The 27,474-nt window shown below is 48.7% G+C and overlaps 1 protein-coding gene across 1 annotated transcript in view; it reads right to left on the bottom strand.

The window, feature by feature from the left end:
• The window catches only part of ERBB4 (erb-b2 receptor tyrosine kinase 4), a gene marked incomplete at its 5' end in the record, with an annotated part of 401,399 nt that overhangs the window by 287,318 nt on the left and 86,607 nt on the right, over positions 1 to 27,474 (bottom strand). Inside the window, 4 exons of the mRNA XM_015423413.1 lie at positions 5,989 to 6,020; positions 8,317 to 8,379; positions 12,828 to 12,839; positions 15,467 to 15,511. Coding sequence (XP_015278899.1) covers positions 5,989 to 6,020; positions 8,317 to 8,379; positions 12,828 to 12,839; positions 15,467 to 15,511 — 152 coding nt within the window. The remainder of the gene's footprint in view (positions 1 to 5,988; positions 6,021 to 8,316; positions 8,380 to 12,827; positions 12,840 to 15,466; positions 15,512 to 27,474) is intronic.

The raw sequence follows: 27,474 nt of genomic DNA, 5'->3' as shown, positions 1-27,474 counted from the left end.
GGACAGAAATCCTTTCTATCAGCAGAAGTTTACTGTGGAATCTGAGCTCGGGGATGTGAGCTAATATTTATGTTAGTAAAAGAGCTTCCCTTTCTTAGCCTGCATCAGTAGGGAACTTCGGAACAGCCAATCTTCCCTGTGATGAACCTGCTTAAGAGGCAAAAATTTAGGCTTAGCATGTAATTTCATCTACCGAGGGTCTTAGGCCTTGTTCATTAATGAGGCACTAGAGAATCTTGGAATGTTCCCAAATTGCAGATTTCGTGTTTCTTCTCCTCTTAATGATGCATTCCTTTCAGGTGCTCTTTGTAATTACAGCCGGATGAAGCTGTATGAAGTTAGGCTGAACGTATTCGGGGTCTCAAAGTGACACGGAATAATCTGCCAAAAATAACAACAATGGTAACGAACAGGAAAAGGGGAAGAAAAAGCTCTGCTGCAATTTGAAAAAGAGTCAACTTTCAGAGATATCTGAAAGTATTTGGGCCAGCACGGCCGGCGTCAACAATCGGCAAGGTGGGACAGTTGTCTAGGGCCCCAGAGATGGCAACATTAAGTGCCCCCACTTTGGGCAGACGCAAATTAGCACTGCAGATTTAGCAACATTTGGAGGTAGGAGGAATCCGTGTACAGCCAGAGGAGAAAAGGTGGAGCCAACGGACAGGGGCCAGTGTGAGACAGAAGACTGGCTAGAAGAGGAAGGGGTGGTACCAAGCGACATGCTGTTGCCAAGTGCCCACAAAAACCTGGAGCTGCCCCTGGTCAGCCGGCAGACTGTGGCTAGTCAACTGGCAACAAGGATCACTTGACCACATCAGCTCCCCAAAACTTTACGCCTTTCGGCAAGCAAAGGGTTTCGTGAATCGGATGTACCTGCCCAGAGCTGGGATTAAAATCCTGACGGCGGGCAGCCAGTCACCTCATCCTTGTGGATCTTTGCAGTGTTAAAGTCCTAGGAAAGGTGATGAAATGTACCTATACCTCCCACCTGGTGGAACTCTCTGCCAAATGACATCCGTGCCCTGCGGGACCTAGTCCAGTTCCACAGGGCCTGTAAAGTAGAGATGTTCCGCTAGGCCAGTTTGGCGTAGTGGTTAAGTGCTCAGACTCTAATCTGGGAGAACTGAGTTTGATCCCCCACTCCTCCACTCGCAGCTGCTGGATGACCTTGGGCATGCCATAGTTCTGATAAGAGCTGTTCTTGAAAAAGAACAGTTTCTATCAAGAGCTCTCTCAGCCCCACCCACCTCCCAGGGTGTCTGTTGTGGGGAGGGGAAGGGAAAGGGCTTTATAAGCCACTCTGAGACTCCAAGCGAAGGGAGGAGGTATTAATCCAGTCTCTTCTCTTCTTCTTGTCTTCTTCTTCTTCTTGGCCTATGGTTAAGGACAGAAATGGTCTTCATTTTTCTGGCCTTCCTTTTCTTCTCTCTCCCTTGAGGTGAGGATAAATCTGGTTTTTGGATGCCATCAGGAATGGTTATTGTACCTGCTTCATTGTTTTACAATTGTTTTAAATGTGCTTATGCCTGTATTTTTTTGAATGCTGTACACCATCCCAGGAAACCAAGGATGTGGTAAGGCGCTTTAGAAATAGGGCTGCTGGCCACCAGGTGGGGCCCGGGGAACTCCCGCTTTTACAATAGATCTCCAGCTCACAGAGACCAGTCCCCCAGGAGAAAATGGCTGCTTTGAAGGGTGGACTCTATGGCATTGCACCATGCTAAGGCCCCTCCCCTTCCCCAAACCCCGCCCTCTCCTGGCTCCACCCCCAAAGTCTCCAGGTATTTTCCAACCCGGACCTGGCACCCCTGTTTAGGAATCAAATTTAAAAACAAATAACCTGCATTCTTTTTCAACTTTTCCAAGATTGCCGTTAGACTTTCTCTTGGAGTTCACGTGTCTGTCTGGTTTGGGTGGAGAGTTTGTGCCTACTTGGTTTCTTACTTGGAAAATCCTACTTCAAGTGCTTCGGGTTGGTGGGAGGTTGATTAGGACCTATGACGCTGCTTTTGACTGAGCCAGACCATCGGCTCTCTCGGGGTTAGTCTCGTCTATCCTGACTGGCAGCAGCTCTTTAGGGTCTTGGGCAGAGGAGCTTCACATCATCTGCTTCCTGTCCCTGGAGACGCCGAGGACCGTCTGCACACAGAACAAATGTGCTGCCACAGAGCCACAGCCCCCACCCACCGTCCCATCCCACCACCGAAAGATCTGTGCAGCTGATTCTTAGCCAGGTTCATGACAGAAAAGAATCAGCCCAGCCCAGCCCAGCTAGACTTGCAGTGGGCTGTGCTGGGAGTTGTCATCCTAACAACTGGATCCCCATCTCACTTGGCATGAAGAGCCCCTTGGCTCTGGCCGATACAGATCTGGGCAACCTGCAGCTCAAATGGCGGGGAATGAAAGGAATCAGGAACGGGGTTGCAGGTTGAAATATTGAAACATACTACAAGAGATTTATGTGAAAATTTAGATTATGTGTAATAATCACATACACATATCTCCTTATTCTCTCCAGTGCAACAAGCAAGGGTGGATTATGCTTGTTTTTTGTCATCATGCTTGCTGAGGGTCAAAGAGGAGAGCGCAAAGGTTGGCTTGAAACTCAACATCAAAAAAACGAAGATCACGGCATCCGGCCCCATCACTCCCTGGCAAACAGAAGGAGAAGTGGTGGAAGCAGTGACAGACTTCACGTTCCTGGGATCCAAGATCACCACAGACAGTGACAGCAGCCATGACATTAAAAGACGCCTGCTCCTTGGGAGGAAAGCGATGGCGAACCTAAACAGCATGATAAAAAGTAGAGACATCACCCTGCCAACAAAAGTCCGTATGGTCAAAGCAATGGTATTCCCAGTAGTCATGATGTATGGCTGCGAGAGTTGGACTATAAGGAAGGCCGAGCACCGAAGAATAGATTCTTTTGAACTATGGTGCTGGAGAAGACTCTTGAGAGTCCCTCGGACTGCAAGAAGATCAAATCAGTCAATCCTAAAAGAAATCAACCCGGACTGTTCCCTAGAAGGCCTGATAATGAAACTGAAGCTCAAATACTTTGGCCACCCAATGAGAAGGGAGCACTCACTGGAGAAGAAGACCCTGACGCTGGGAAAGAGTGAAGGTCAAAGAAGAAGGGGACGGCAAAGGGTGAGATGGTCAGACAGTGTTATCGAGGCAACGAACATGAAATTAAGCGAACTCCGGAGGATGGCGGGAGACAGGAGGGCCTGGTGTGATGGGGTCCGTGGGGTTGCGAAGAGTCGGACTCACTGCCTGCCTCTGCGTAGCCACCCTGGACTACCTCGGTTGACTGTCATCCAAGGACTGCCCCGGCTTGGCTTCCAAGATCTGACAAGACTGGGCCAGGCTAGCCTGGGCCATCCGGGTCGATGTCTAATCATCGTGTGACGTCATGGCACCCCCCACAGGGTATTAAAGGTAAGAGATGTTCAGCAGCGCTTTGCCATTGCCTGCCTCTGCGTAGCCACCCTGGGCTTCCTTGGTGGTTTCCCACCCAAGTATTAACCAGGGACGAGACCCTGCTTAGCTTCCGGGATCTGATGGGATCAGGCTAGCCTGGGCTATTCAGGTCAGGAGAGTTCATACGAAGAAGAAGGAGGAGGAGGAGGAGGAGGAGTTGAAGATGGAGGAGGAGGAGGAGGAGGAGGAGGAGATTGGATTTATACCCCGCCCTTCACTATCCAAAGGTGTCTCAGAGCGGCTTACAATATCCTTTCCCTTCTCCTCCCCACAACAGACACCCCTGTGAGGTAGGCGGGGCTGAGAGAGCTCTTTGACAGAAACGGCTCTTTTTCAAGAACAGCTCTTATCAGAACTACAGCTTGCCCAAGGTCATCCTGCAGGTGCAAGTGGAGAAGTGAGGAATCAAACCCGGTTCTCCCTGATTAGAGTCCACGCACTTAACCACGACACCAAACTGGCTCTACAGCAGTTTGGCACTACACCAAACTGAGCCAGGAGGTCACAGGAAGGAGGGGAATGTCTTCATTCCTATTCTGTTTTGGTCCATTACAAATGGCAGGATGCTTGATTGTTTGAGGGCTGGATACTTTGGAGGCTCCGGCTGCCTTGCAACCAGGTATGGCTCCGGCTCAAGCCTCAGCGCTGGGATTCCCATTCCGACAGCCCCTGACGTCGAAACCTGCATTGTGTTTTCCTGTCTGCATATTTTTATTTATCTTTTTGTTTTCTTAGTCACCCTATCCCTGCTTGTGCGGGGCTCTGGGCAATATACAACAACAAAGCATAGAGCCCTAAAGCAAATACTCTGATCTGCCAGACCCCGAGGATGGGAGTACATTCATGAATGCCAGCTCGCACGATGGGATACAAATCTCTTGTTATTTATTTATCGGAGGGAGGGGAATGACCAATAAGTCAGTTTGGTGTAGTGGTTAAGTGCGTGGACTCTAATCTGGGAGAACCGGGTTTCATTCCCCACTCCTCCTCTTGCACCTGCTGATGTGACCTTGGGTCAGTCACAAGTTCTCTAGCAGCTGTTCTCTCAAAGGCAGTTTCTGTCAGAGCTCTCTCAGTCCCACCTACCTCACAGGGTGTCTGTTGTGGGGAGGGGAAGGGAAAGGAGATTGTCAGCCGCTCTGAGACTCCTTTGGGTAATGAAGGGCGGGGTATAAATCCAATCTCTTCTTTCTTCTTCTTCTTCTTCTTCTTCTTCTTCTTCTTCTTCTTCTTCTTCTTCTTCTTCTTCTTCTTCTTCTTCTTCTTCTTCGATTCAAAATAATTCACAAATTACTTCGCAATGGAAGAAGAAGAAGAGGAGGAGGAGGAGATTGGATTTATACCCCACCTTTCGTTACCAGAAGGAGTCTCAGAGCGGCTGACAATCTCCTTTCCCTTTTCCTCCCCACAACAGACACCCTGTGAGGTAGGCGGGGCCGAGAGAGCTCTCTTGAGGACTGGTCTTGAGGAAACAGCTCTGGGAGAACTTGTGACTGACCCAAGGTCACATCAGCAGCTGCACGTGGAGGAGTGGGGAATCAAACCTGGTTCTCTCAGATTAGAGTCCGCTCAGTTAACCACTACACCAAACTGGCAGATTGCTCATATAAGGTAACTTTAATATAAGAGCTTGAACATCGCAGGATGGTTAAAATCTGGCCAGGAATGGTATTGCAGAAAAAGGAGTCTCTTTCGCTCATTTCTGGCAGCCAAGAAACACTTTTCAAAAGTATTCTTTTCTGAATTAAAATGGAAGGCCCACTCCACGTTTATGCCTGCAGAGGCCTATTTTAAGAATGTGATGAATGACCAAGCAGATTTCCACATAGGTCACTGTTCTAGGCGTGCCCTTGAGAGGGAAAAGCAGCAACTCATTCAGATATGCAACAGGCAGGCTCTTGCGAATGCAGGGGGCTCTGCAGCATCTCTGCATGAAGAGGCCCTTAACGATCCAACCCAACTCACTGAAGAGACACAGCACAGAGTGATCTGAGGAAGGAAAGGCCGAAGGTTGCAAACTCTGGGTTGGAGTATTCCTGGAGATTCAGAGGTGGAGTCTGAAGAGGGCGGAGCTTGAGGAGGGGAGAGACCAGCAGGGTATAATACCATAGTGCTCACCCTCTAAAGCAGCCATTTTCTCCAGGGGAGTCAGAGATGCATTGACAGCATATTCTATGGAGGAGTACTTTCAGCAGCATTTGATTTTTTAATTTATTTCTCACAGTCTTCTTGCAACACTCTGGGGTGCTCTACCCAGTTCGAAAATTAAGGGCTGCAGTGGCTCAGTGGTTAAGACACTGAGCTGCAGACCGGAAGGTCAGTAGTTCAGCAGTTTGAGACCCGAGTGCCGCATGACAGAGTGAGCTCCCGTCTCTGGTCCCAGCTCCTGCCAACCTAGCAGTTCGGAAGCAAGAAATTGCAAGTGGATAAATAGGTACCGCTTTGGTGGGAAGGGATCAGCGTTCCGTGCACCTCGGCATTTAGTCATGCCGGCCACATGACCACGGAAACGTCTTCGGACAGCGCTGGCTCTTCGGCTTGGAACCTATGAGCACCGCCCCCTAGAGTCAGATTCGACTGGCTTTCGGGCAAGGGAAACCTTTACCTTTATAGTATGCACTCTTCTTTCTAGAAGCCTCTGATGGAAAAAAGAATTATTATTTTTTGCATAGGAGGGGTTAGCAATCCAAAGGCCATTTCTGAATCTATGTTCACAAGTAATTTTTTTTTATTTTTCTCTCTTTAAGTAATTTTTTTATGGTGGAATGTACCTCCACCCCCTTTACTTTCACGGGACTGGGTATAATTATCCCGTAAATAACGGGAACATATGGAAAACTCTAATCCATGCTGAACAGCAGAGTGCTGTAAAAATGAAGTTGTCTGTGAACATTCTGACTTTATTAACTATGAGCTTCCCTTTTGCCTATCACGGCTTCAGCGCTGCAGAGTTACTGTGAAATGATAATGAAATCATACTGTGAAGGGGGTATCAAACGTACCCAGGAAAAGAGTTCTCGGCTTTACAAAGGATTTGCCATTAATTAGCTCTTGCATACACACAGTCAACAGAAAAGAAAAACCCAGTGTTTATCAAAGGATGAGACAAGGGGGGAAATGCGCTTTTGTTCAACTGGAAGAAAAGGATGAAGAGAGTTAATATCCACCCCACCTTTTTCTGCAACCATCTCTCAGTGGGGAAGACCCGGCTAATTAGCTTCTGTTAGTTAAAAGGGAGAATGAGGGTGGGGGGGAATAAGAAGGGCCTTCATTTAGGGTGTAAATCAATCAAAGCATCAGATGACACCAGGAAATTTTAAAACATCGTTCCCCCCCCACACACACACCATCACATCTGCCATGTTATGATTGCTCACCTAGCAGGAAAACAGAAAATGGTTCCCTTCCATGTACAGTATGTTCTTGTTCTTAATAGGGTCACCCCTCCCGGTAGAGATGGGGGTCCCCCACTGCCAGCCCCCAGTTTCTCACCACCAATCAGCTGGCCACTGGGGGGGGGAACTGACCCCCAAAAAGGAGGAGATCCATCCAACATGCAGCAATGGGTCTATGTCACTGCACGCATGCCCTGGAAGTGACGTCATCACATTCAGGTCGTCATGGTGATGCTCTGGTATTGGGGCAAAAACTCTATGGCAGAAGCCAAATTTACCATAGAGTCTTTGCCCAAATACCAGAGTGTCACCTTGATGTCCCAGATGTGAATACATCACTTCCGGGTCACGTGGACAGTGGTGTGGACATGTTGCTGTATGTCAGATGGGCCTCCCTGCTGCTCCTGGTAAGTCCCCCTGATCCCCTGGCAACCCTAGCTCTTAAGTATTATTGTTATATCATCACTAATCTTGCTCATGCCAGAAATATTTTCCCCGAACACAGTCAGAGGCTCCTAAGCAGTCCGGCTGGGCTTTAAGCTCAGTGCAGAATGCTGCCGGCTCATTTTAGCACTCGGCAAAAGCACAGAGAAGAAAACCAATGGGAGCGTTGCCAAGGTCTCCTCTGAGTACCAGACAGATGTCACTAACTTATGACCTGCAACAGGGATGGCAGAGCATGTGCAGAAGGACCCTGGCTCGCTCCCCAGTATCAGCTGCTACAGGGGTCTCTGATTGCTGGGCCGGGAAAGACATCTGTGAACGCAGAATGTTCCCTTAAAAAAAAACAAAAGTTTAATTTCCATTGTGAGATCTTTCACCCATTTCCACTGATTCTGTTCCTAGCACATTGGTTTCCCCTGATGGCATTCCAAACAAGTGCTGTGCCATTTACATATTCTCTGACATTTATACACAACAAATGCAGAGCCGGGCGCCCATTTTCAGCAGTAACATTTCTTCTGGTGTTGCTTTTTTATGGCCAGGAAAAAAGAGAGAGAGAGACCAGGGGGTAAACCGGCATTTCCAAATGGGGAACATTCGGCTCATGAAATTGGATAACATCCCTGTGGCCAACCAGAGGAGAATGCTTTGCACTCAGCCACCTAATGGTCGGGCACCGTACAAAACAGCGTTATAGATGCCTGTGCCAACTTCGGAGGCCTTTGAATTCCATGAGGCATAGACTGACTTCTAAAGATTACGTGTGCCTGCATTTGGGTGAGGGCGTCGCAGAAACGTCGCCAATGTGATGATGTTATATGGAAGTGACGTCATTGTGCCAGGAATGTCAAACCGCAATACAATATGTCAATGACACCCAGCTCTATCTGATGCTGGGCGGCCAGTCGAACTCTGACCCAGATGACATAAGAACATAAGAGACGCCAATGTTGGATCAGGCCAAAGGCCCATCCAGTCCAACACTCTGTGTCACACAGTGGCCAGAAATTCCAGTGCCATCAGGAGGTCCACCAGTGGGGCCAGGACACTAGAAGCCCTCCCACTGTTGACCCCCCCAAGCACCAAGATGACAGAGCATCACTTGCCCTGGAGTCCCTATCTATACCTTGTGGCTAATAGCCACTGATGGACCTCTGCTCCATATGCTTATCTAATTCCCTTTTGAAGCATTGCAAGCCGTGGCTGGTTGGCTCAAACTGAGCCAGCTGAAACTAAACCCGGCAAAGACGGAGGTCCTGGGCCTAGGTTGGGTCAGTTCAGGGTTGGGACTCCCTCTCCCGACCTTCAATGGGGCGCCTTTGGTGCCAGCGTCGGGGGTTAGGAGTTTGGGAGTGCTCCTGGAGTCCTCTTTAATGATGGAGGCCCAGGTAGCAGCCACTGCCAAGTTGGCCTTTTATTATCTTCGGCTGGCACAGCAGTTGGTTCCCTTCCTTGACCGTCATGACCTGGCTACAGTGATCCATGTGACGGTCACCTCGAGGCTGGACTACTGTAACACTCTCTACTTGGGGCTGCCTTTGTCGCAAATCCAGAAGCTGCAGCTAGTGCAGAATGCAGCAGCCAGGCTGTTGATGGGTCTCCCTAGGCGGGACCACATTCGGCCTGTGCTGAAGGCACTGCACGGGCTGCCAAAAGCGTACAGGATCCGCTTCAAAGTGCTGGTTCTTACCTTTAAAGCCCTTTATGGTCAGGGTCCGGCATACCTAAGGGACCGCCTTTCCCCATATGTTCCCCCAAGAGCACTATGGTCGGGGGACCAACATCTTTTGACTACCCCAGGCCTCAGGGATGTCAAATTCACCGACACTAGGGCCAGGGCCTTTTCAGTGGCGGCTCCTACCTGGTGGAATGAGCTCCTGGAGGAGATCCAGGCCCTGTGGGATCTTGGACAGTTCCGCAGGGCCTGTAAGACGGAGCTCTTCCACCAGGCTTTCGAGTAGGAGCCGCCGCCGCTGCTGCTACTGTTCCACCAATGCACCACCGCTGAAAATTGGCGGAGATACCATCAGGGTGCAAGCGGGCCCTGGGAAGAAGACTGGTTATATGCCGCTTTGGAACTTACGTCGTTGTTCCGGATCCACCCTACCAGAACCCATCTTGGAACTGGGAACATCAGAGCACCAGCACTTTGTTGCATTATTGTTATGTTTTTACCTTGGTTTTAATTGTTTTAATTATGGCTTTTGCCTCAATTGTTAGCTGCCCTGAGCCTTAGGGGAGGGCGGGATATAAATCGAATTATAAATAAATAAATAAATAAAATACTCTAGCATTTGGAGCAAAACTCCATGGTGATGATAGAGTTTTGTTCCAAATGCTAGAGCATCACAGTGCAACATCCCCGGCGTGATGAGGTCACTTCCCATGTGATGTCACTGCATCAGCGACATCGCCCCACCCACCCCAGTCCCAGAAAGCTCCCTCCCACCCCCTGCCAGCAGGGTAAGTCAACTTGGCAACCCTACTCCTATAGCAGCCATTTTGTAGTTATACCCATCACCCAGTGTCAGAATTCCAATGGTGCCTACAGGCCAAGAAAAGTTGGGAACCCCTGGTCTAGTTTGACTCTATATCCAGCACTGTTTTTTACATTAACTACATTGGGAAAAGGGGGGGGACCGACTTTCAATTTGACTTCCAGTATTTTAGAAAGGATGCCTTGAACCGGCACGTCAACTACTAAGTGACAAACATAATCTATAACCCAACAGACAGCTGCGTGCAAAACCTCTATTGATTTTAACGGCAATTGATGTTCACAATTGTGGTTGAGACTTGGACAGTTTTACGTAAAAAACCAAAACAAAACATTGAATTAAGATTTTTTTTCTCCCCCTTTTTTGATTTCCCCTTTATTTCATCTCTTCCATGCTTCTCCCTGTGGTTGGAAAATCAAAAAGGAATGGTCTGTTCAAAGCCCACTGGAGGTTAAGGGAAACTGGCAGACAGCGCGGCAGCTCTAGCTCTTTGAAAGCCATTCCAGCCTGTACCAGTCGCTGTTACCCGGGCGATTCTGCCTTAGTTTCCCCGTTATGATTTTCAGAGAATGAGAGGGACGACAGCCCTTCCCCCCAAAAAAAATGAAATTTCAAACAGAAAGAACCAGAATAAGCACAGCACAGCATTTCGGGACAGCGAGGTGGGTAGACCACAACAGCGAGAAGGCCGTAACCCATCTGCCCACTTGCAAAAACACTGCCAGCTAATCCTTGGCACGGAAACTGTGCTCTCGCCTGTTCTCCTTGGCACGCGCCTCCGGTGCTGGTTTTAGAGCTGATGATCCCGTCCTGTGCCAACTGCCTCGTGCTGGGGAATTGTCAGCTGGCAAGAACGGAGGCACATCTGGCTCTTCAGTGGTGCAAGAGAGTGAGGCAATTAGGAGATTATTCATGTTCACGCGGCACACCGAATCTATAGGTTAGTCTACATCAGTGTATCACCACAAATGCGTATAGCCCCAAAGGAAGTTTTGAGTAGGCAAATACACGTTTGGTGGATTTTGACAACATGGTTGCATCCCAAAAGGGAGCGACTGTAAGTCGCAATTGAGACAGCAGCTCTGGGGTGCGCCCGTTGTACTGCAGTTGGATTCTATTCCTGTTTACTCAGAAGCTGTATACAATGGAACCTACTCTCTGAACATAAGAACATCAGAAGAGCCCTGCTGGATCAGCCCAGTGGTCCACCTAGTCCAGCACCCTTTCTCACACAGTGGCCAGCAAGTTCCTCTGTAGGTCCAATGAACAGGGCATAGATGACGAGGCCTTCCCCTGATAAGAACATCAGAAGAGCCCTGCTGGATCAGACCAGTGAGGGTCCATCTAGTCCAGCATCCTGTCTCACACAGTGGCCAACCAGTTCCCCTGGAGGGCCAACAACAGAGCAGAGAGGCCGAGGCCTTCCCCTGATAAGAACATCAGAAGAGCCCTGCTGGATCAGCCCAGTGGTCCACCTAGTCCAGCATCCCGTCTGACACAGTGGCCAACCAGTTCCTCTGGATGGCCAACAAAAGGGCAGAGAGGCTGAGGAGACCTTCCCCTGATGTGGCCTCCTGGGTCTGGCATTCAAAGGATCAGTGCCTCTGAATTTAGAGGTTCCCCTCAGTCACAATGACTAGTAGTCACTGATAGATCTCTCCTCCATGAATTTATCTATAAGAACATCAGAAGAGCCCAGCTGGATCAGACCAGTGGTCCTTCTAGTTCAGCATCCTGTCTCACACAGTGACCCAACAGTTCCTTTGGATGGCCAACAACAGGGCAGAGAGCCCGAGGCCTTCATAAGAACATAAGAAGCGCCCTGTTAGATCACACCAGTGGACCATCTAGCCCAGCATCCTGTCTCACACAGCAACCAGCCAGTTCCCCCAGACAGCCAGCAACAGGGCATAGAGGCCAAGGCCTTCCCCTGATGTTGCCTCCCAGCTCTGAGATTCAGAGGATTAGTGCCTTTTAACAGAATCATAGAATCACAGAGTTGGGCCATACAGACCATCTAGTCCAACCCCCTGCCCAATGCAGGACCAGCCTAAAGCATCTCTGACAAATATTTATCCAGCCTCTTCTTGAAAGATTCCAGTGAAGGGGAGCTAATCACCACCCTAGGCATCTGATTCCACCTCTGAACCACTACCGTGAAAAAGTGTTTCCTAATATCCAGCCCATATCCTTCTGCATGTAATTTAAACCCATTCCTTTGGGTCCTCTCCTCTGCTGCCAACTGGAACAGCTCCTCGCCCTCCTCCAAATGACAGCCTTTCAAATATTTAAAGAGAGCAATCATGTCCTCTCTCAGTCTCCTCTTCTCCAGAGGTTCCCCACAGACACCATGGCTAGTAGCCACTGATAGACTTATCCTCCATGAATCTGAACATAAGAACATAAGAGAAGCCAATATTGGATCAGGCCAATGGCCCACCTAGTCCAACACTCTGTCACGCAGTGGCCAAAAATACCAGGTGCCATCAGGAGGTCCAGCAGTGGGGCCAGGACACACCCCCCCCCCTGTTGCCCCCCCCCCCAAGCACCAAGAAGACAGAGCATCCCTTCCCCCAGACCGAGAGTTCCTACCTATACCTTGTGGATAATAGTCACTGATGGACCTCTGCTCCATATGTTGATCTGATTCATAAGAACATCAGAGAAGCTAATGTTGGATCAGGCTAGTGGCCCATCCAGTCCAACACTCTGTGTCACACAGTGACCAAAAATACCAGGTGCCATCAGGAGGTCCAACAGTGGGGCCAGGACACTAGGAGCCCCCCCCCTGTTGCCCCCCCCCCCCAAGCACCAAGAATACAGAGCATCACTTGCCCGAGACCGAGAGTCCCTATCTATACCTTGTGGCCAATAGCCACTGATGGACCTCTGCTCCATATGCTTCTCTAATTCCCTCTTGAAGCCATCCATGCTTTTGTATAATCTGTATAATCTCCTTTGAAAACTGCCTATGCCTCTGGCCATCACTATTCTGATATGCATGCACAGGATTGGATCCCTCGGCCATTACTGTCAACCGCATCACAGCACTGGAAACAGCCATGTCCCTGCTGCTGCCTCTTCCTCGATTCTGCTCTGCGTTGTTCCCTTGATCCCTCCGCCCCCCCGGGCTGGGTAATATCTGGGGACCAGTGTTCCCTCTAAGCTGAGTTGGTGTGAGCTAGCTCACAGTTTTTTAGCCTCCGGCTCACACATTTTTGCCTCAGCTCAGGAAGGAGGGCTCCAGAGCAAACTGATTTATGCAGTAGCCAAATCGCTCACTTGCAACTTTAATGCCAGGAGCACACAATGCAGAATTTTTGTTCACAAGACTCCACAGCTTAGAGGGAGCATTGCTGGTGACACAGTGAGTTGCCCCTTGTCATGATCTGGGCTGTGCCACCATAGGCCTACTAGTAGGGTTGCCAAGTCGTACCTTAAGCCGCAGCGGGGGAGTCCCGGCTTGCCTGGAACTGACGCGGCCGCGTCAAGTGTGCCAGGGGCGGGGCCGCGTTCATCCAAGGGGAAAACATAGAGTTGTCCCTCGGATGACCGTGGCCCCGCCCCCGGCGCGCCCAGAGTGGCTGCGTAACTTCCAGGTGACGTGCTGACGCCGGGCACGTCCCGTGCTTTGCGGGTGGGGTTCCCCCCGGGGCCCAATCCGCCAGCGGCGGGAAACGGGCCTCTGGGCCAGGGGTTTCCCCACACCCTGGGGGGACTTGGCAAGCCTACCTACTAGGCCCAGGGAGCCTGGGTAGCAGTAGGTGAGGCTGGACCTACAACTCCCAGAAGCCCGTGAAAGGTTTTGGAGGCAAAATTGACCAATAGGGAAGAAGAGGGCTGGGAAACTGAAGGGCTGGTGCCAGATCAGAAGCTGTTCTTTCTTCCAGAGGGCAGAGCCAGAAGGAAGGCTGCTGCAGGGAAGAAACCCTCATCCTGAGGGAAGGGTGAGCAGTCTAAGGCCACTGCAGATAGTGAGCTAGAGACGGTATATATTTAGACGTGTTAGGGCATTTGATTTCTTTTCTTTTCACCCTCTTACTGTTTTTATTCTGTACCTTGTTGTTTGACCTCCTATAAAATAAACCTTTTCCTTGTTTCACTCTGCCTGGTCGTCCTCATGCCTGTTATTCGGCCTAAAGGGAGGTCTGAAGGTCTTGGGAGGGTACTCTGGGCCTTCTCAAGGGAGCCTGGACCCAGAGTGGTGGCAGCATCAGGTGACACCCCACCTGAGCCGTGACACCACTCCTGGGACTGAAATGCATTTGCACATCGACTGGATCAATGACTTTGGCATGGAGACTTCTCAACCCAAGCCTTCTCCTTGGGAGACCACAGAAAGGGTTCCTGAGTTGCAGGGATCTTCAAGCCAGGAGCCTTTTTGCTAATGCACAGTGACCCAGCTGCCGTGATCCTGACTCACCATGACGATGCGCTGCTAGAATCACCAGGGGTATTTTTAATCCCTCTTTTTTGTTTTGTTTTGCCAGCATGACTCAGTCTCCTTGATCAATATTACATGGCTACAAATGCAGGCCTAATTAAAGAAAATAGACCGGACATCGACAGATCCCCCCCCCACCTTCCCAAGCACGGACTTTTCCAGCGGGGGAGTTAGGCAAGCGACAGGGAGCGAGCTGCATCCTTTTATGAAGTGATGATCGAAAGGAAAAGAAAGTTTTGAACTGTCAGTTTTGAGGTTAGGGAAAAAAAGCTTGCTTGAATCAGGAGGCCAGGTGACCAGTTTGACTCGCTGGAGACACATCATTAGGGAACGCTCAGGGTCCTTTCAGAATAAATTTGCCTTAATTGCCCAGGGAGGATCAACTCAATATTTCTGTTGCGCGGGCAAAATGACCAAAATGGCCAGTATTCCCCACATGGGAACTGCATAATTGACTGCTTCTAAAATTGAAGGGAAACTACATGACAAAGGAAATCAGATTTTAACTGTCATGGCTTCCCCGCATAGACTCCTGAGTGGCTCCAGAGTTCCCTATGGAAAAGGAATGACTACTCAACTAGATTCGGGTGAGTCGCCGTGTTCATCCGATGCAATAAAACAAAGTTTGAGCCCAGTGGCACCTTTCAGACCAGCAAAGTTTAATTCTGGATAAAAGCTTTCCTGTACATGCACCCAAAAGCTTACACCCAGAATCAGACTCTTAAACTAGTTTGAATTTCTGGAGAAAATGCACTGTGAATGTTCGGAAGCAAAAGAGGTTTGGATGCCGCCTTTGCCATGGCTACCACTCGGCGTTTGTGTGCCAAAGTCCACTGCCCTGAGGGGGTCAAGTGCACTCTGAATGTGTACAGGTCAGGTGCATGCTGTGTGCGGGTCTTTCCCGCCTCCAGTTGTCCAAACTGGCCAGCGTGACTCCCTGCAGAAGCTGAGACAGGAGAAGAGCAATGGGATGGAGAGATGACCCATGTTACCTAGCGGGTTGGAGTAACGTGGACTCGCTCGTCCACGAATAGTAAATGCAGTCATGACTAGTGGGGCCTCTACACCTGCAGGCAATTACAGAACAAAAAAAATATATGTATCATTCGCCATTCACAGGGGGCCATGCATGCACGAGCACCGTTGCCCACACACGGAACACGGAGAGGGCGAGGAAAGTGGAGTCGATGCTCAGAAAGTACCTATCCATGAAACCAATGCAGTCCTCTAGGCTCGGGCCTAGGCACCTGCAGCAGATCCAGACGGAAGGAGGAGAAATCAGAGAGAGAGAGAGAGAGAGAGAGAGATGCGTTAGCCATTTTACATACAGTCAAATCCAGGAATCTCTTCATCCAGCGTGGGCCGAAACAGCCGATTTCAATTTGTAGTCACGCAGTTGTGCTGCAGCGTAAGCCACAGTTTGCAACTACTGGAGACGTACCATATAAACTGTGGAGACAAACTCAGTCAGATTACAGGCATATTGTTATCACTACTCACCTCAGCAGAGTTGACCGTGGCAGTGTAGAGATGACACAAGATGGCGGGTTTCACTCACTGGCAGATCTGGGGGACACACGCCTGCTGTTGTCTCAGAGGGGTTGCTCAATAAAACCAACCCATAAGGACAGTTTTGAGCCAATGAGGCAGACTGAGGATTGGAAGGCCAAAAAATGATGTCGCACGAGTGCCATTAGGCGCCACTGGACACATTTCACTTGCCCTGGGGAAGAGACTCGAGTCCCTTCATCAGGCAACCATTCTGAAGCTGTTGCCATCTTCTCACGCAGCATGAAGAGTTGCCTCCTCCTCCTCCTCAGGAGTCAGAAGTGTTCCTTCTGCCCAATACTCAACTCACCTGATCTTGCATTCGCCTCCTGAAAAAGAGACTGCTCTAATCCCCGGAAGTGAAAGACTGAAAATTGCAAGACAACCCCATAAAAGGAGAGTTAAATAGTGGTTTCGAGGCCTACAATACCCAGCACAAAAGGTCGCCCTAGGACCTGGTGCTGTTCAGTGGAGGTCAGACTGGCACCCGGCTCAAGCCGTTGACTCCTCCGGGAAGCTAATGAGGCCAAACTTCTGCGGGCTTCGAGATCTCAGATTTAAAGCCCGAATTTCAACAAGGCAATTCCTTAAAAAAGTCACTCCGAGCTCTTTTACACTCTCCATTATTAATTGCACACTGTGACTTTATTAAATGTAAAACCATTGTAAAAATCTTGCCTCTAGACAGCAATCTAGCTGGGAAAGGAGCTCTCCCGTTTCAGTGAACCTGGTGCTGGACTGGTTTCTTGTTCTTTCTACACTATGACTTAGTCCTGTTCTTTTTTCAGAAGAGAGTATTGTTTGTTTTTTAACAAATTCACTGGCAGGAAAACCTAGGCTTGGGTCCAGGGATTCCCTTCTGCTAAGGAAGACTCCTCACTTAGCAGAAGGGAGTTCTTGGATTCATCTCACTGGCTGCTGTGATTGTTGTAATATCCAGAAATAGGTAAATTGTATCACCCAGCTCGATAGAGAGCAAGGCTGGGGATTTAGACACTGTTCAGGGGCGTCTAACAGAGTCTTGTGCTATTTCGACTGTCCTGTATATCAAGGGCTGGCATGCCATCTATGATGGACCCCTGCTCCCGCTTCTTCTCTGTGAGGCAGATTTCCCCACCAAAACACAGTTCCCCACCCTGACGGAGCAGCCTCTTAGTAGCACATTTGAATGATAGAATTAATATAACTTTCTGTGTGTCCCACCCTGTGAAAGAGAAGCTATTTGGCTTTTGCCCAGGCCAGAGATTTATTGTAGAAAAGCAGGAGCCCTCTTATACATCTCTTTTCGAAATGGCCCTTGACACAAAGTAAAGTTCAAACAGAAAGGTTGGTTCTATTGAACAGGTGCGCTTGAGTTAGGAATAGGGCAGGGGACGGGAAGTCGAGGTAGATTTTGTTGTTCGTACAAATTAGAATATTTGGAACAGACAACAGAGTATGATTGAAGCTTATATTCTTAGAGACTCAGTTCTTGACTGAGAGGTTTGTTTGTCTTGGAGATTTCTTTTAGCGACAATGCATCTTAATAAGGCTTCATAAAACTATCTTATTTTGCTGTAAATTAGTACTTTCTTCCTATATTTAAATACTTCCCTTGAGGGACTACAACTTTCCCTTTTTACAAAGAAAAAGAAGAGGAGGAGGAGGAGGAGGAGATTGGATTTCTACCTGGACCTTCACTACCAGAAGGAGTCTCAGAGCGGCTTACAAACTCCTTTCCCTTCCCCTCCCCACAACAGACACCCTGTGAGGTAGGTGGGGGCTGAGAGAGCTCTGACAGAAACTGCTCTTTCTCAAGGACAGCTCTTATCAGAACTACGGCTTGCTCAAGGGCATTCAGCAGGCGCCAAGTGGAGGAGTGGGGAATCAAACCCGGTTCTCCCAGATTAGAGTCTGCACACTTAAGCACCACACCAGACTGGCTCTCTTAAGGCATTTAAGACCGTTCCCCTTTTCACACAAGCCAGAGGTCACTTCTGAGTTGAACTCTCTGAATAACTGGGTCAGAAATATCCTCCTCCTTCTAGGAGTGATAATCCTTTTTCTGTTTGGCTAGACGGGCAGCTTTCAACCTCCCGTTCAGTCTCTTCTGTCAAACCTAGACCCCAGTTCTGGAGACGGTGAATAAATGAAATTCCGCTAGGGCTGACACTAAGAACATAAAGTAAAGGTAAAGGTTCCCTTGCTCGAAAGCCAGTCGAGTCCGACTATAGGGTTGCAGTGCTCATCTCCGTTTCAAAGCCGAAGAGCCAGCGCTGTCCGAAGACTTCTCCGTGGTCATGTGGACAGCATGACTAGACACTGAGATGCACGGAACGCTGTTGCCTTCCCACCGAAGCGATACCTATTTATCAACTTGCAATTTCTTGCTTTCGAACTGCTAGGTTGGCAGGAGCTGGGGCCAGAGACGGGAGCTCACTCCATCACGTGGCACTCGGGTCTCGAACTGCTGAACTACCGACCTTCCACAGCCTGCAGCTCAGCGTCTTAACCACTTGAGCCACCGCAGCTCCAAGAACATAAGAGACTTAGGCTTTTAAGTTCTGATTCCTGAACTTTTCCCTCAAACGTGTTGGTACACAGTAAGGGCGAGGAGTTGTGTCCCTTCACTTCCCGAGTGACTTGTCTGTTTCCCTCAGACCGACACACACACACACTCCTCCTGACTGGCGACTGCCAAGCCAAAGTCCAGACGACATGGCTGAGCCCCTCTGACCAGACGGACAGGACTTTATACAACTCTCCTCAGTGGGCGTGGGCCAATCAGAGAGAAGGGTGCCTGTCAATCAAACAGTGCTTGACAGTGGGGCATTAACCCCTAATCTGCCCGCTCTCGGCTTTTGATGCGCTGAGCATCCTGCCTTTGGAGGTCAGTTCATCACACACCATCCAACCCCCGATCAACAGACTACATTTCATGCTGGCTTGGCATTCACAGCATCTCCTGGGAAACCACGCAGGTAATGATGGAGGACGCGCTTCTTCACTTTCCCTTCTGTAGCACATCAAAAGACCCCGGGCATGGAGCGGCCGTCTTGAGCTATAAGGGAGGCTTCCTTCCAATTAGATGCCCATTAGTCATTCTGAAAACTCACAGCCTTGCATGAAAAGGAACCCGTCGTCTTGGGCGTCTCTCTTAGGATGCTGAAGAACACGGCACAGTTGCACTGCTCTTTCGGGTCTCATTTGTTGCATCTGTCGAAAGCCCCTTTGGGCTTTAAAGGTACAGAATCCTTCTTCTGTTTAGGCACGGGCTTTCGTTGAAAAGGAACACAATGCTGAGCGTGAAGAATAAACAGACTGCCAGTCTTACTCCTGCTGAGTATCTTCAATGGAACCACTGATCTAAGGAGCGCACGGTGCCTTGGAAACCCTTCGTCACTGCTCTTTGGACATCCCCGCACACGCAAAAAAAAAAATTCCTTGAATCCTTTCATTTCTTTCAGTCCGGAAATGTGCATCCGTTGTAATATGCCTAGCAGGATTTCACAAGCCATCGCTACATATTTCATACCAACCTTTCTTACGCAGGGTTCAACCAGCCTTTCTTTCCGGGTTGGACTCCCGATGAGGTGTAGCTATAGAAGAGTTTTCAACATACGCAGGGCCAAACCAGGGCCAGAACATCAGTTGAGAAGACAGGAACACAAAGACATGAAGGGAGGGTGGAGGAAGCGAACACAGTGTTTGTTGAAAGAGGGGAACGTATTGGTACAACTGCACAAAACCTGAAGAGCCCGCTTTCTTTAAAAAGTATGCAGTAGCGACGGAATGAGGACAGAAGTTTCCCTCCGCCGGGACCATTACCTATTATTGACCACAGTCAGAAGCAGCTGAGGTAGACCTGAAAGCACAGTTCCTCTGGCAGATACACATCAAAGCACAGACTTCATTAGAGGACTGTATTGGGTTGGCGTGGCAATGCCGCGCGGCACTTTTTTCTCTGACAGGTATTTCAGCTCCTCTCCATTTCATTCCAGCAGTCAATCTACCACAGGGAATTAGAGACACGCTAGATGGAGAAGCGTGATGATTTCTCTCAGCCATTCCTGTTAGGGAATCCAAGAGTGAGACAGGCATTCTGTCCTTATCGCTACTCTTTTTTATTTTCGCTTGGAGAGTCAGGTACAGGGAAAGACCTCTCAGATGCTGATTTCTCTCAAGATAGCTGTGCAGTTGGAGGATTATGGATTGGAAAATGAGAGAGAGAGAAATACTAATTGATTCCATTTCTGTCTCCGCACATATCAAAGCGTGAAGCTGACGACGACAGCCAGGAGACGGACAAGGAGTCGGTCCCAGACATCTGGGGCACTCATTATGACCACTCGCAGCTTACCATAACTAGCAAGTGACAGAAGGACATTTCAATGGAGAAGATGTTTATAAAAACAATCAGGGAAAATACCACTGAGCGGGTGCCAGGATATTCCCCCCCCCCTTGAGCAGAAGGGTTATTAATAGGCATTTTCCCATTAAGCGCCTCTCTGTTCATCTATGTCTAAAATATTCTGACTGGTGGCAGAGAGAACATGTTTCACCTTTAATAAGACAAAGACCAGAATGTTATTTGCAATCATATTTGACTCAAGCAAAGCCAAACCATCTGTTCCTGGAGGCCATTTTGCCTCGAGTCAGGGGAGGTGGGTTAACTGAGAAAGCTGGTGACAGTTGGTGCTGTTATGTTTGCATTTCCCCCCACCCCCATTGTTTGGCAGTGCCCACCTGCACACAGGGAAGACTCGCAAAGCACAGAAGTCTGCTCGTACACGCTGCGGCGCTGCATCCTTCTTAAGATTGATAGTGTACATGCTTTGGATACGTGAATTAATCCTCAGATGTCCCGGCCTCCAAAAGTTCCAGCAAAAGGAGGGGGGGAAAATGTTTTGTATACTATACAATGTCGGATACCAGGAAGAACATGGCTTTGCCCGGAGTATGTCTTTTCTTGTCCATCTGATTGTAGGGGTTGTGTCCAAACTCTCCAATACGGTCAGCCAATGTGTTTAACTGGCTTTCCTCCTACGTTTCACAACCGCTTGACACAAATGAATGTATCACAGTAACGTTTCCTCCAGGCAGAATCATTCAAGGATAGCCGCAAAAGCAATAAAAAAACCACAGTCCTAATCTGTAGCCAGAGCTGACTGTAAAGTGCAATCACAACTATTGAACCAAAAAAAACATTCTCTTCAAGGCAAGACTTTTTTTTGAGGGGGAGGGGTTCACACTTAGCTCCGAACATCCAATATATAATTCCAAAACACTGGCATTTACCAGGGTGTGGTTGATGGCCCATTGCAGGATCTCGCAGAACTCGATCTATTGGAGATGTTCTGGTGGCCCACGCAGATTTGAGGACTAAGGAACAGTCTGTAGATCCTAAGAGACATTTCAAACGTGCTAATTACATGAACTGCTCTCAGGCATGGCAGCTGAAAGCTTTCAAGGCTACATTTGAATTCAGACACTTCTCCAATGGCAATTCCACATGATCGATGTACTGATATGCCCAGCTAATTTACTGTATGTCAGCAAGTCTTTTTTTCATGACCACGGAGAAGTCTTCGGACAGCGCTGGCTCTTCGGCTTTGAAACGGAGATGAGCACCGCAACCCTAGAGTCAGACTTGACTGGCTTTCGAGCAAGGGAAACCTTTACCTTTACACGACTGATTTACGGTGACTCCATAGGATTTTCAAGACAAGAGACAATCAGAGGTGGTTTGGCACTGCCCGCTTCCACATCACGACCCTGGTATTCCTTGGAGGTCTTCCATCCAAATACTAGCCGGGGCCAGCCCTGCTTAGGTTCCGAGATCTGAAGATGTCAGGCTAAGCCTAGACTGTCCACGTCAGGGGCGGCAAGACTACGCATTCCTTAAAAAAAAACACCAGGATTTCAGAACATCGCATTGAGGTTGGAAATAAGATCTCCGATGCACCATTTTTGGAACTGAATCATATTTCAAAATGTTTTCTCTCTTTTTTTGTCACTGAAATGTTGTGTACTTATAAATATATTCACTGTGACATCAATAGGGTTTTGCTTCAGAGAGAGGCACTTTGGAGACACACTTTGGGTTCCATGCAGCCTGATGGCTTGAGTGACCAGTTGGATTTATCGCCCTTCACTTGAAACGTTTTTTGCCCTTTAAGATGTTAAGAACATTCCTGATAAAAGGCCATGAGTCAGCATTTGGCTAACAGCTGCCAATTGGAATTGTTTCTTTGCAGGAGAAGAAAGCTTGTGATTCAGGCCTCTGTTTGTTGGTACATGTGAGCATTTAACACTATTTTGCTTGTTAATTGCTAATATCTTATTTGTGGGGGCTTTTTAAAGATTTGCTGGGTATTCATTCATGAGGTTGCTAAGATGTAGCCTACTGATATCAATTTGCATCCTCTTTCTCATTAACAGATGTTGACTGTAGAGCGTGGATTTGTTTCAGAGGGTGTTTAAAAAGGAATCAGCCTATATATCTGAAGATATATCTGAAGAAGTGTGTTGAAAATGGAGTTGCTTGCATGCCATCGTGGAATTTTGCCCTCTGAACGCTTGAGGGAACCGCATGTGAATTACTTGTCAATTGTTGTTTATTCATCCTTGCGTGCCTCTTTTATGAGCCTTACCCCAGTCATGTACTATGAAAGCAGGGAGAATTGACACTGTTATCTTCTATTGTGCATATTATTTGAATATATTTATCATTTTCCATTAGCAGGCTCAAGATCTGCTGCGTATTTCTTTCCGGCCTGAGAAATCCTTCATTTGAGTTTCTCTCTCTCTGTTGTTTCTATGCAAGACTTATCGTACACCTGCAATTTTACAGGGCCGAGAGGAGGAGGCCTCTGCCACAAATCCTGGCAACATGTCTGCGATCTTACTTTCATTTCCCTAATGGCTCTGTTGTAATTAGATTTGCAAAAACAGCAAAAGGTCTCCTTTTGAATGGCAACAGCTGTTGACACCAACATTTTGTGGCATAATTTACCAGTTTAATTTTAGCAGCAAAACAATAAAAGCGAATCATGATTTTAGAGGACGAAGGATATTCTTGCGATCGGTCGCCCCTTCCTCTTGGGTGGGCAGGACACCACCACCTCCTTCTGGGGTGACCACTTTTCATGCAAGAGCTCACGTTTCCATCAGCGGTTGTCGTGCCAAGCTTCTTAATTTTTATACTCAAATCTGCATTTCTCCCCCCCAAAAAACCAAAGTCATTAGGGATTCAAATAATAGTCCAAAGAGCAAGGCCATTCAGAGAGTGATCGGTGTAGTAGACCCAAGTGGCTTACAAACATTACCATTTATCTATGAGTGGAACGGAACCAATAAAACATCACATCTTAGTGAAAGTGAAAACACTGAACATTCAGAATGCTCGATAAGATATTAGTAGAAAGTCTTACGAACCTTGAACATCCTTCAAATCTTAAAGGGGTAAACAGAACTACACACATGCTTTGAGCATTAGTTTGAAAACTAACTGTGCATTCTCCTGACAACATCAGGAAGTTGCCACGGGACTGTTGATAGTTCTAATGACTCCCATGGAGACAGGCAAAAAAAAGCCGGAGGAGATCACAGAGCCCCTGGCTTTCGTCTGTTGATTACCCATGCTTATCTCTCCTTTAGAAATTATTTTTTCCCCCCTTGGGACTGGAAGAGGATGAGAGGAGGGCATGAACTGCTCAGGAGAGGCTGGACCAGAACAGATAAGCACCAAGTAAAACGAAAAGTCCATTGGCACAAGGAAAACTTAACAACATTTATTGTTAAGGGGAGGGGCTGCGGCTCAGTGGAAGAGCACCTGCTTGGCGTGCGGAAGACCCCAGATTCAATCCCTGGCATCTCCAGTGGAAGGGATCAGGTAGCAGGTGATGTGCCTGAAGAGCTTCCATCTGAAGCTCTGGAGAGTCTCTGTGAAGGACCAAAGGTCTCAGTGGAAGAGCCTCTGCTTGGCATGCAGAAGGCTCTGGGTTCAGTCCCTGGCATCTCCAGTTAAAAGATCTGACAGTAGGTGATGGGAAAGACTTCTGCCTGAGACCCTGGACAGAAGCTGCCTGCCTGAGTAGACAAGACTGACTTCGATAGACCAAGGGTCTGGTTCAGTATAAAGCAGCTTCATGGGTTATTCCATCACAAAGTTTTGTGAGACATCAGTCACTTCATCAGATGCAGGGAGTGTACACCTGCAGGAGACACATTTATACCTAGAAGTGACCGAAAGGAGAGGGGAGATCTTACAAACAGGGGTCCCTTAGGAACGGAATCTAATCAAAGAGAGATCAGAGTGGGTGAGGAACGCTCCTCAGTGGAGAACAGGATAAAAACATAAAATCAGATCTAATTAAGTAGTAATTTAGAAGAAGAAGAAGAGGAAGAGATTGGATTTATACCCCACCCTTCACTACCCAAGGGAGTCTCAGAGCGGCTTACAAACTCCTTTCCTTTCCCCTCCCCACAACAGACGTCCTGTGAGGTAGGCGGCGCTGAGAGAGCTCTTGACAGAAACTGCTCTTTTTCTATTAACAGTTCCGACAGAACTGTGGCTTGCCCAAGGTCATCCAGCAGGTGCAAGTGGAGGAGTGGGGAATCAAACCCGGTTCTCCCAGATTAGAGTCCGCTCACTTAACCACGACACCAAACTATTTCACAGGCAGAGACTGACAGACAGCAACCGGGGAGGGTCCTCAGGCTGGTATATTGCCACAGAGGCCACGCTCCAAAACAGCCATTTCCTCTAGGGGGACTGAACTGTGTTGCCTGGAGACGAGGGGGCATTCTGGGAGATCTCCAGGCAAAACAGCCATTTCCTCTAGGGGAACTGAACTGTGTTGCCTGGAGACGAGTGGGCATTCTGGGAGATCTCCAGACCCTCCCAGGAAGTTGGCAACCCTATCCTGAGAACAGGATGTTGGCAGGTTCTTCGTGCTCACTAGACTTGTCAGGCTTCTGTTCGATGTGCCGAGAAAGGAGATGTGGCATCAAACCAAACCGCTAACGCCTGCTCGAATCCTCAGATGAACTATTTCGATAGCAATCTCTCGCTGATATGGCTCCAAAAATAGCCCCGTTTGCTTTCCGGCTAACCCCATCCATTATGTGGGTCAGACACAGTGGAAGAAAAAGCACTCAAGAAGTACTGTATATGCCAGCCAGCCAGCCTGGTCAGCTTGAGGTGAGCGGCCATATTTATATAACTTTTAATTGGTTCCGAAAGTAATCTTACAAAATGTCCCGGCTCTTCAGCCACCGGGGTTATCCTTTGAAACACTTCAATGGGAAGTCTTCTGGAAGCGGGAACTTTCTTCGCAGCGGCGCCCAACGACATCTGCCCCAAGAACATTAATGCTGAGGCGCTCTACTCGGAAGAAAAGAAAAGGCTCTTCAATACATATGAATGAGACTCTGTCTTTGAGCCAGCGTTCCTGGGAAGACCGGCTGGGGAAGCTTCCGCGCAAGTGTGAGACATCACAGGGGGCATTCATTGAAAACAAGAGCTATTTTCATAGGTTTTGGGGAGAAGCGCTAAGCTTGAGCTGCCGGGACAGAAGAACTGAAGCGGAAATGCAGCCGCAGAAGGCTGAAAGCGAAACTTGGGGAGACTGTGCCGTTTTTCCAGGCACAGATAGAAACATTTTGCAGACCAAGAGTCTCAACTTACACTTTACTTTCAAATGATGGGCTCAGCTGCCGCTCACTGAGGGGGAAATTAGGCACGAAGCGATACTTCGACGAAAAGCATCACCTTTATCGATTTTTAATACAACCCCAAACAGTCAGAGACGGAGGCTGGGAAGTGGAAGTCCGTTGGCCTGAGGCAGGAGCTGAGGTCCGGCACCTTCTCTCCCTCTTCCCAAGCTTGCTGGTTCGATGAAAATCTACTTTGAGGGGACATCCGAAGCCAGGTGCTTGGAGCTCACTGGAGTCTGTTTATTCCCCAGAAGCCTGGGTTTTAACCCCCAGTTTAATCCCAGTTGAGAAGCCCAGTTTCTGGGGAGGAAACACTCTTCCGTCTGCCCGCATTCAGATGTTGCAACAAACTGGACCTTGAAAAAGTTGGGAAGTGGTTCAACACGCATGAAGCTGCCTTCTACTGAATCAGACGGTCTATCAAGGTCCGTATTGTCTACTCAGACTGGCAGCGGCATTTGGCGTCATGGTTAAGTGTGTGGACTCTGATCTGGGAGAGGCGGGTTTGATTCCCCACTCCTCCACCCGCAGCTGCTGGATGACCTTGCGCAAGCCACAGTCCTGTCAGACGTGTTCTTGGAAAAGAGCTGTTTGTCTCAGAGCTCTCTCAGCCCTGCCTACCTCACAGGGTGTCTGTTGTGGGGAAGGGAAGGGAAGGGAAGGGAAGGGAAAGGAGCTTGTAAGCCGCTCTAAGACTTGGCGTGAAGGGCCGGGTATGAATCCGATCTCTTCTCCTCTTCTTCTCTCCAGGGTCTCAGGCAGAAGAAGTCTTTCACATCACCGGCAGCTTGATCCTTTCCTAAGTGGAGATGCTACCAGGGATCCCTTTCCCTCGGTGACAGGAGGAAGCGGGGAGGGAAGCGGATCAAGAACAGCAAGAACCGGTTGTGTTTGTCTCCGACGATGGCAGGGCCCTGTGGAGTCTCCGCTTGCCACCAGAAACACAGAACGTCCCATAAACAGTGGGCATCTCTTGGAGATAGATTTATCATCACAATGCTTCATTTTAAAACAAATCTATCACTGTACATGGCAGTCTACACAGTAGGACAAGCAAACAGATGGTTTCCTGCTGTCATATCTCTTAAAAATCAAGCTTTGTGTGTGCATTAGAACACAGACGTGTATATATGCAAACACATGCTCAGAATATGGGAAGTGGGTTGCAGCCAGCCACCCATCAGCAGAAGACCCTGACAGGCACAGAGAATTCCCTGTGTTCCCTTTTGGGCCCAGGAGAGTAAATTCCCAGGTCAGAAGGCTGCAGTGTGGAGACAGAGGTCCTTTCCGCACTAGACCTTAAATCTGGTTCAACCCTGTCCCCAAACTTACATTTTACTCTACACTATACTTGAGTTCACCCCTGTAATTATCTTGGGGTATTTTTTGTTTCCACATTACACTGAGGTCACCCCAGTCTCGCCCCACACTTGTCCCGAAATAGACGGATGCTGTTATAACCAGGGATAAATGCAAGGTGTTGTGTCGCGAGTTGAACTCTGATGAAACCAGGGATGAGATCCAAGTGCAGAAGGGACCAGAAAGGACAAAATCGCCCTCCCTGCCCCTTCTGGCAGCCGATGGGTAGCTGTCAGCACCTGCTTAGTTTCCTTGCTGAAATCCAACAGGAACTGAAGATGACGATTTGCCTCCGGAATCCTTCTCTGCCATCTTTCTCTGTGGACTTTGCACATGGTTGGAAATGTTCACCAGGGACAACATCTGTGGCTCTTTCAGAGTTGCCATTCCAGAACTCATGCTAAAGAGGGCGTGACAATCCCTCTGGTCCGAAAAACGGCATTTCATTTAATGCAGCTGGAGAGCGACAGATGTGTTCTGTGGCAAAATTAGAACCCCCATCGGATCCTCACCCGTTCAGGTGCCAAAACCCAGATTATAATATTGGGGGGGGGGCAGAGAAGGGTTTTGTTTTTGTGGCGGCGTCTGTGGTGCATCTTTCGTG

Source organism: Gekko japonicus, unplaced genomic scaffold (genome assembly GCF_001447785.1).
Source record: "Gekko japonicus isolate JY-2015 unplaced genomic scaffold, Gekko_japonicus_V1.1 scaffold1499, whole genome shotgun sequence".
In the NCBI taxonomy this organism is placed as follows: domain Eukaryota; kingdom Metazoa; phylum Chordata; class Lepidosauria; order Squamata; family Gekkonidae; genus Gekko; species Gekko japonicus.
This window is presented reverse-complemented; position numbering and strand designations above follow the sequence as displayed.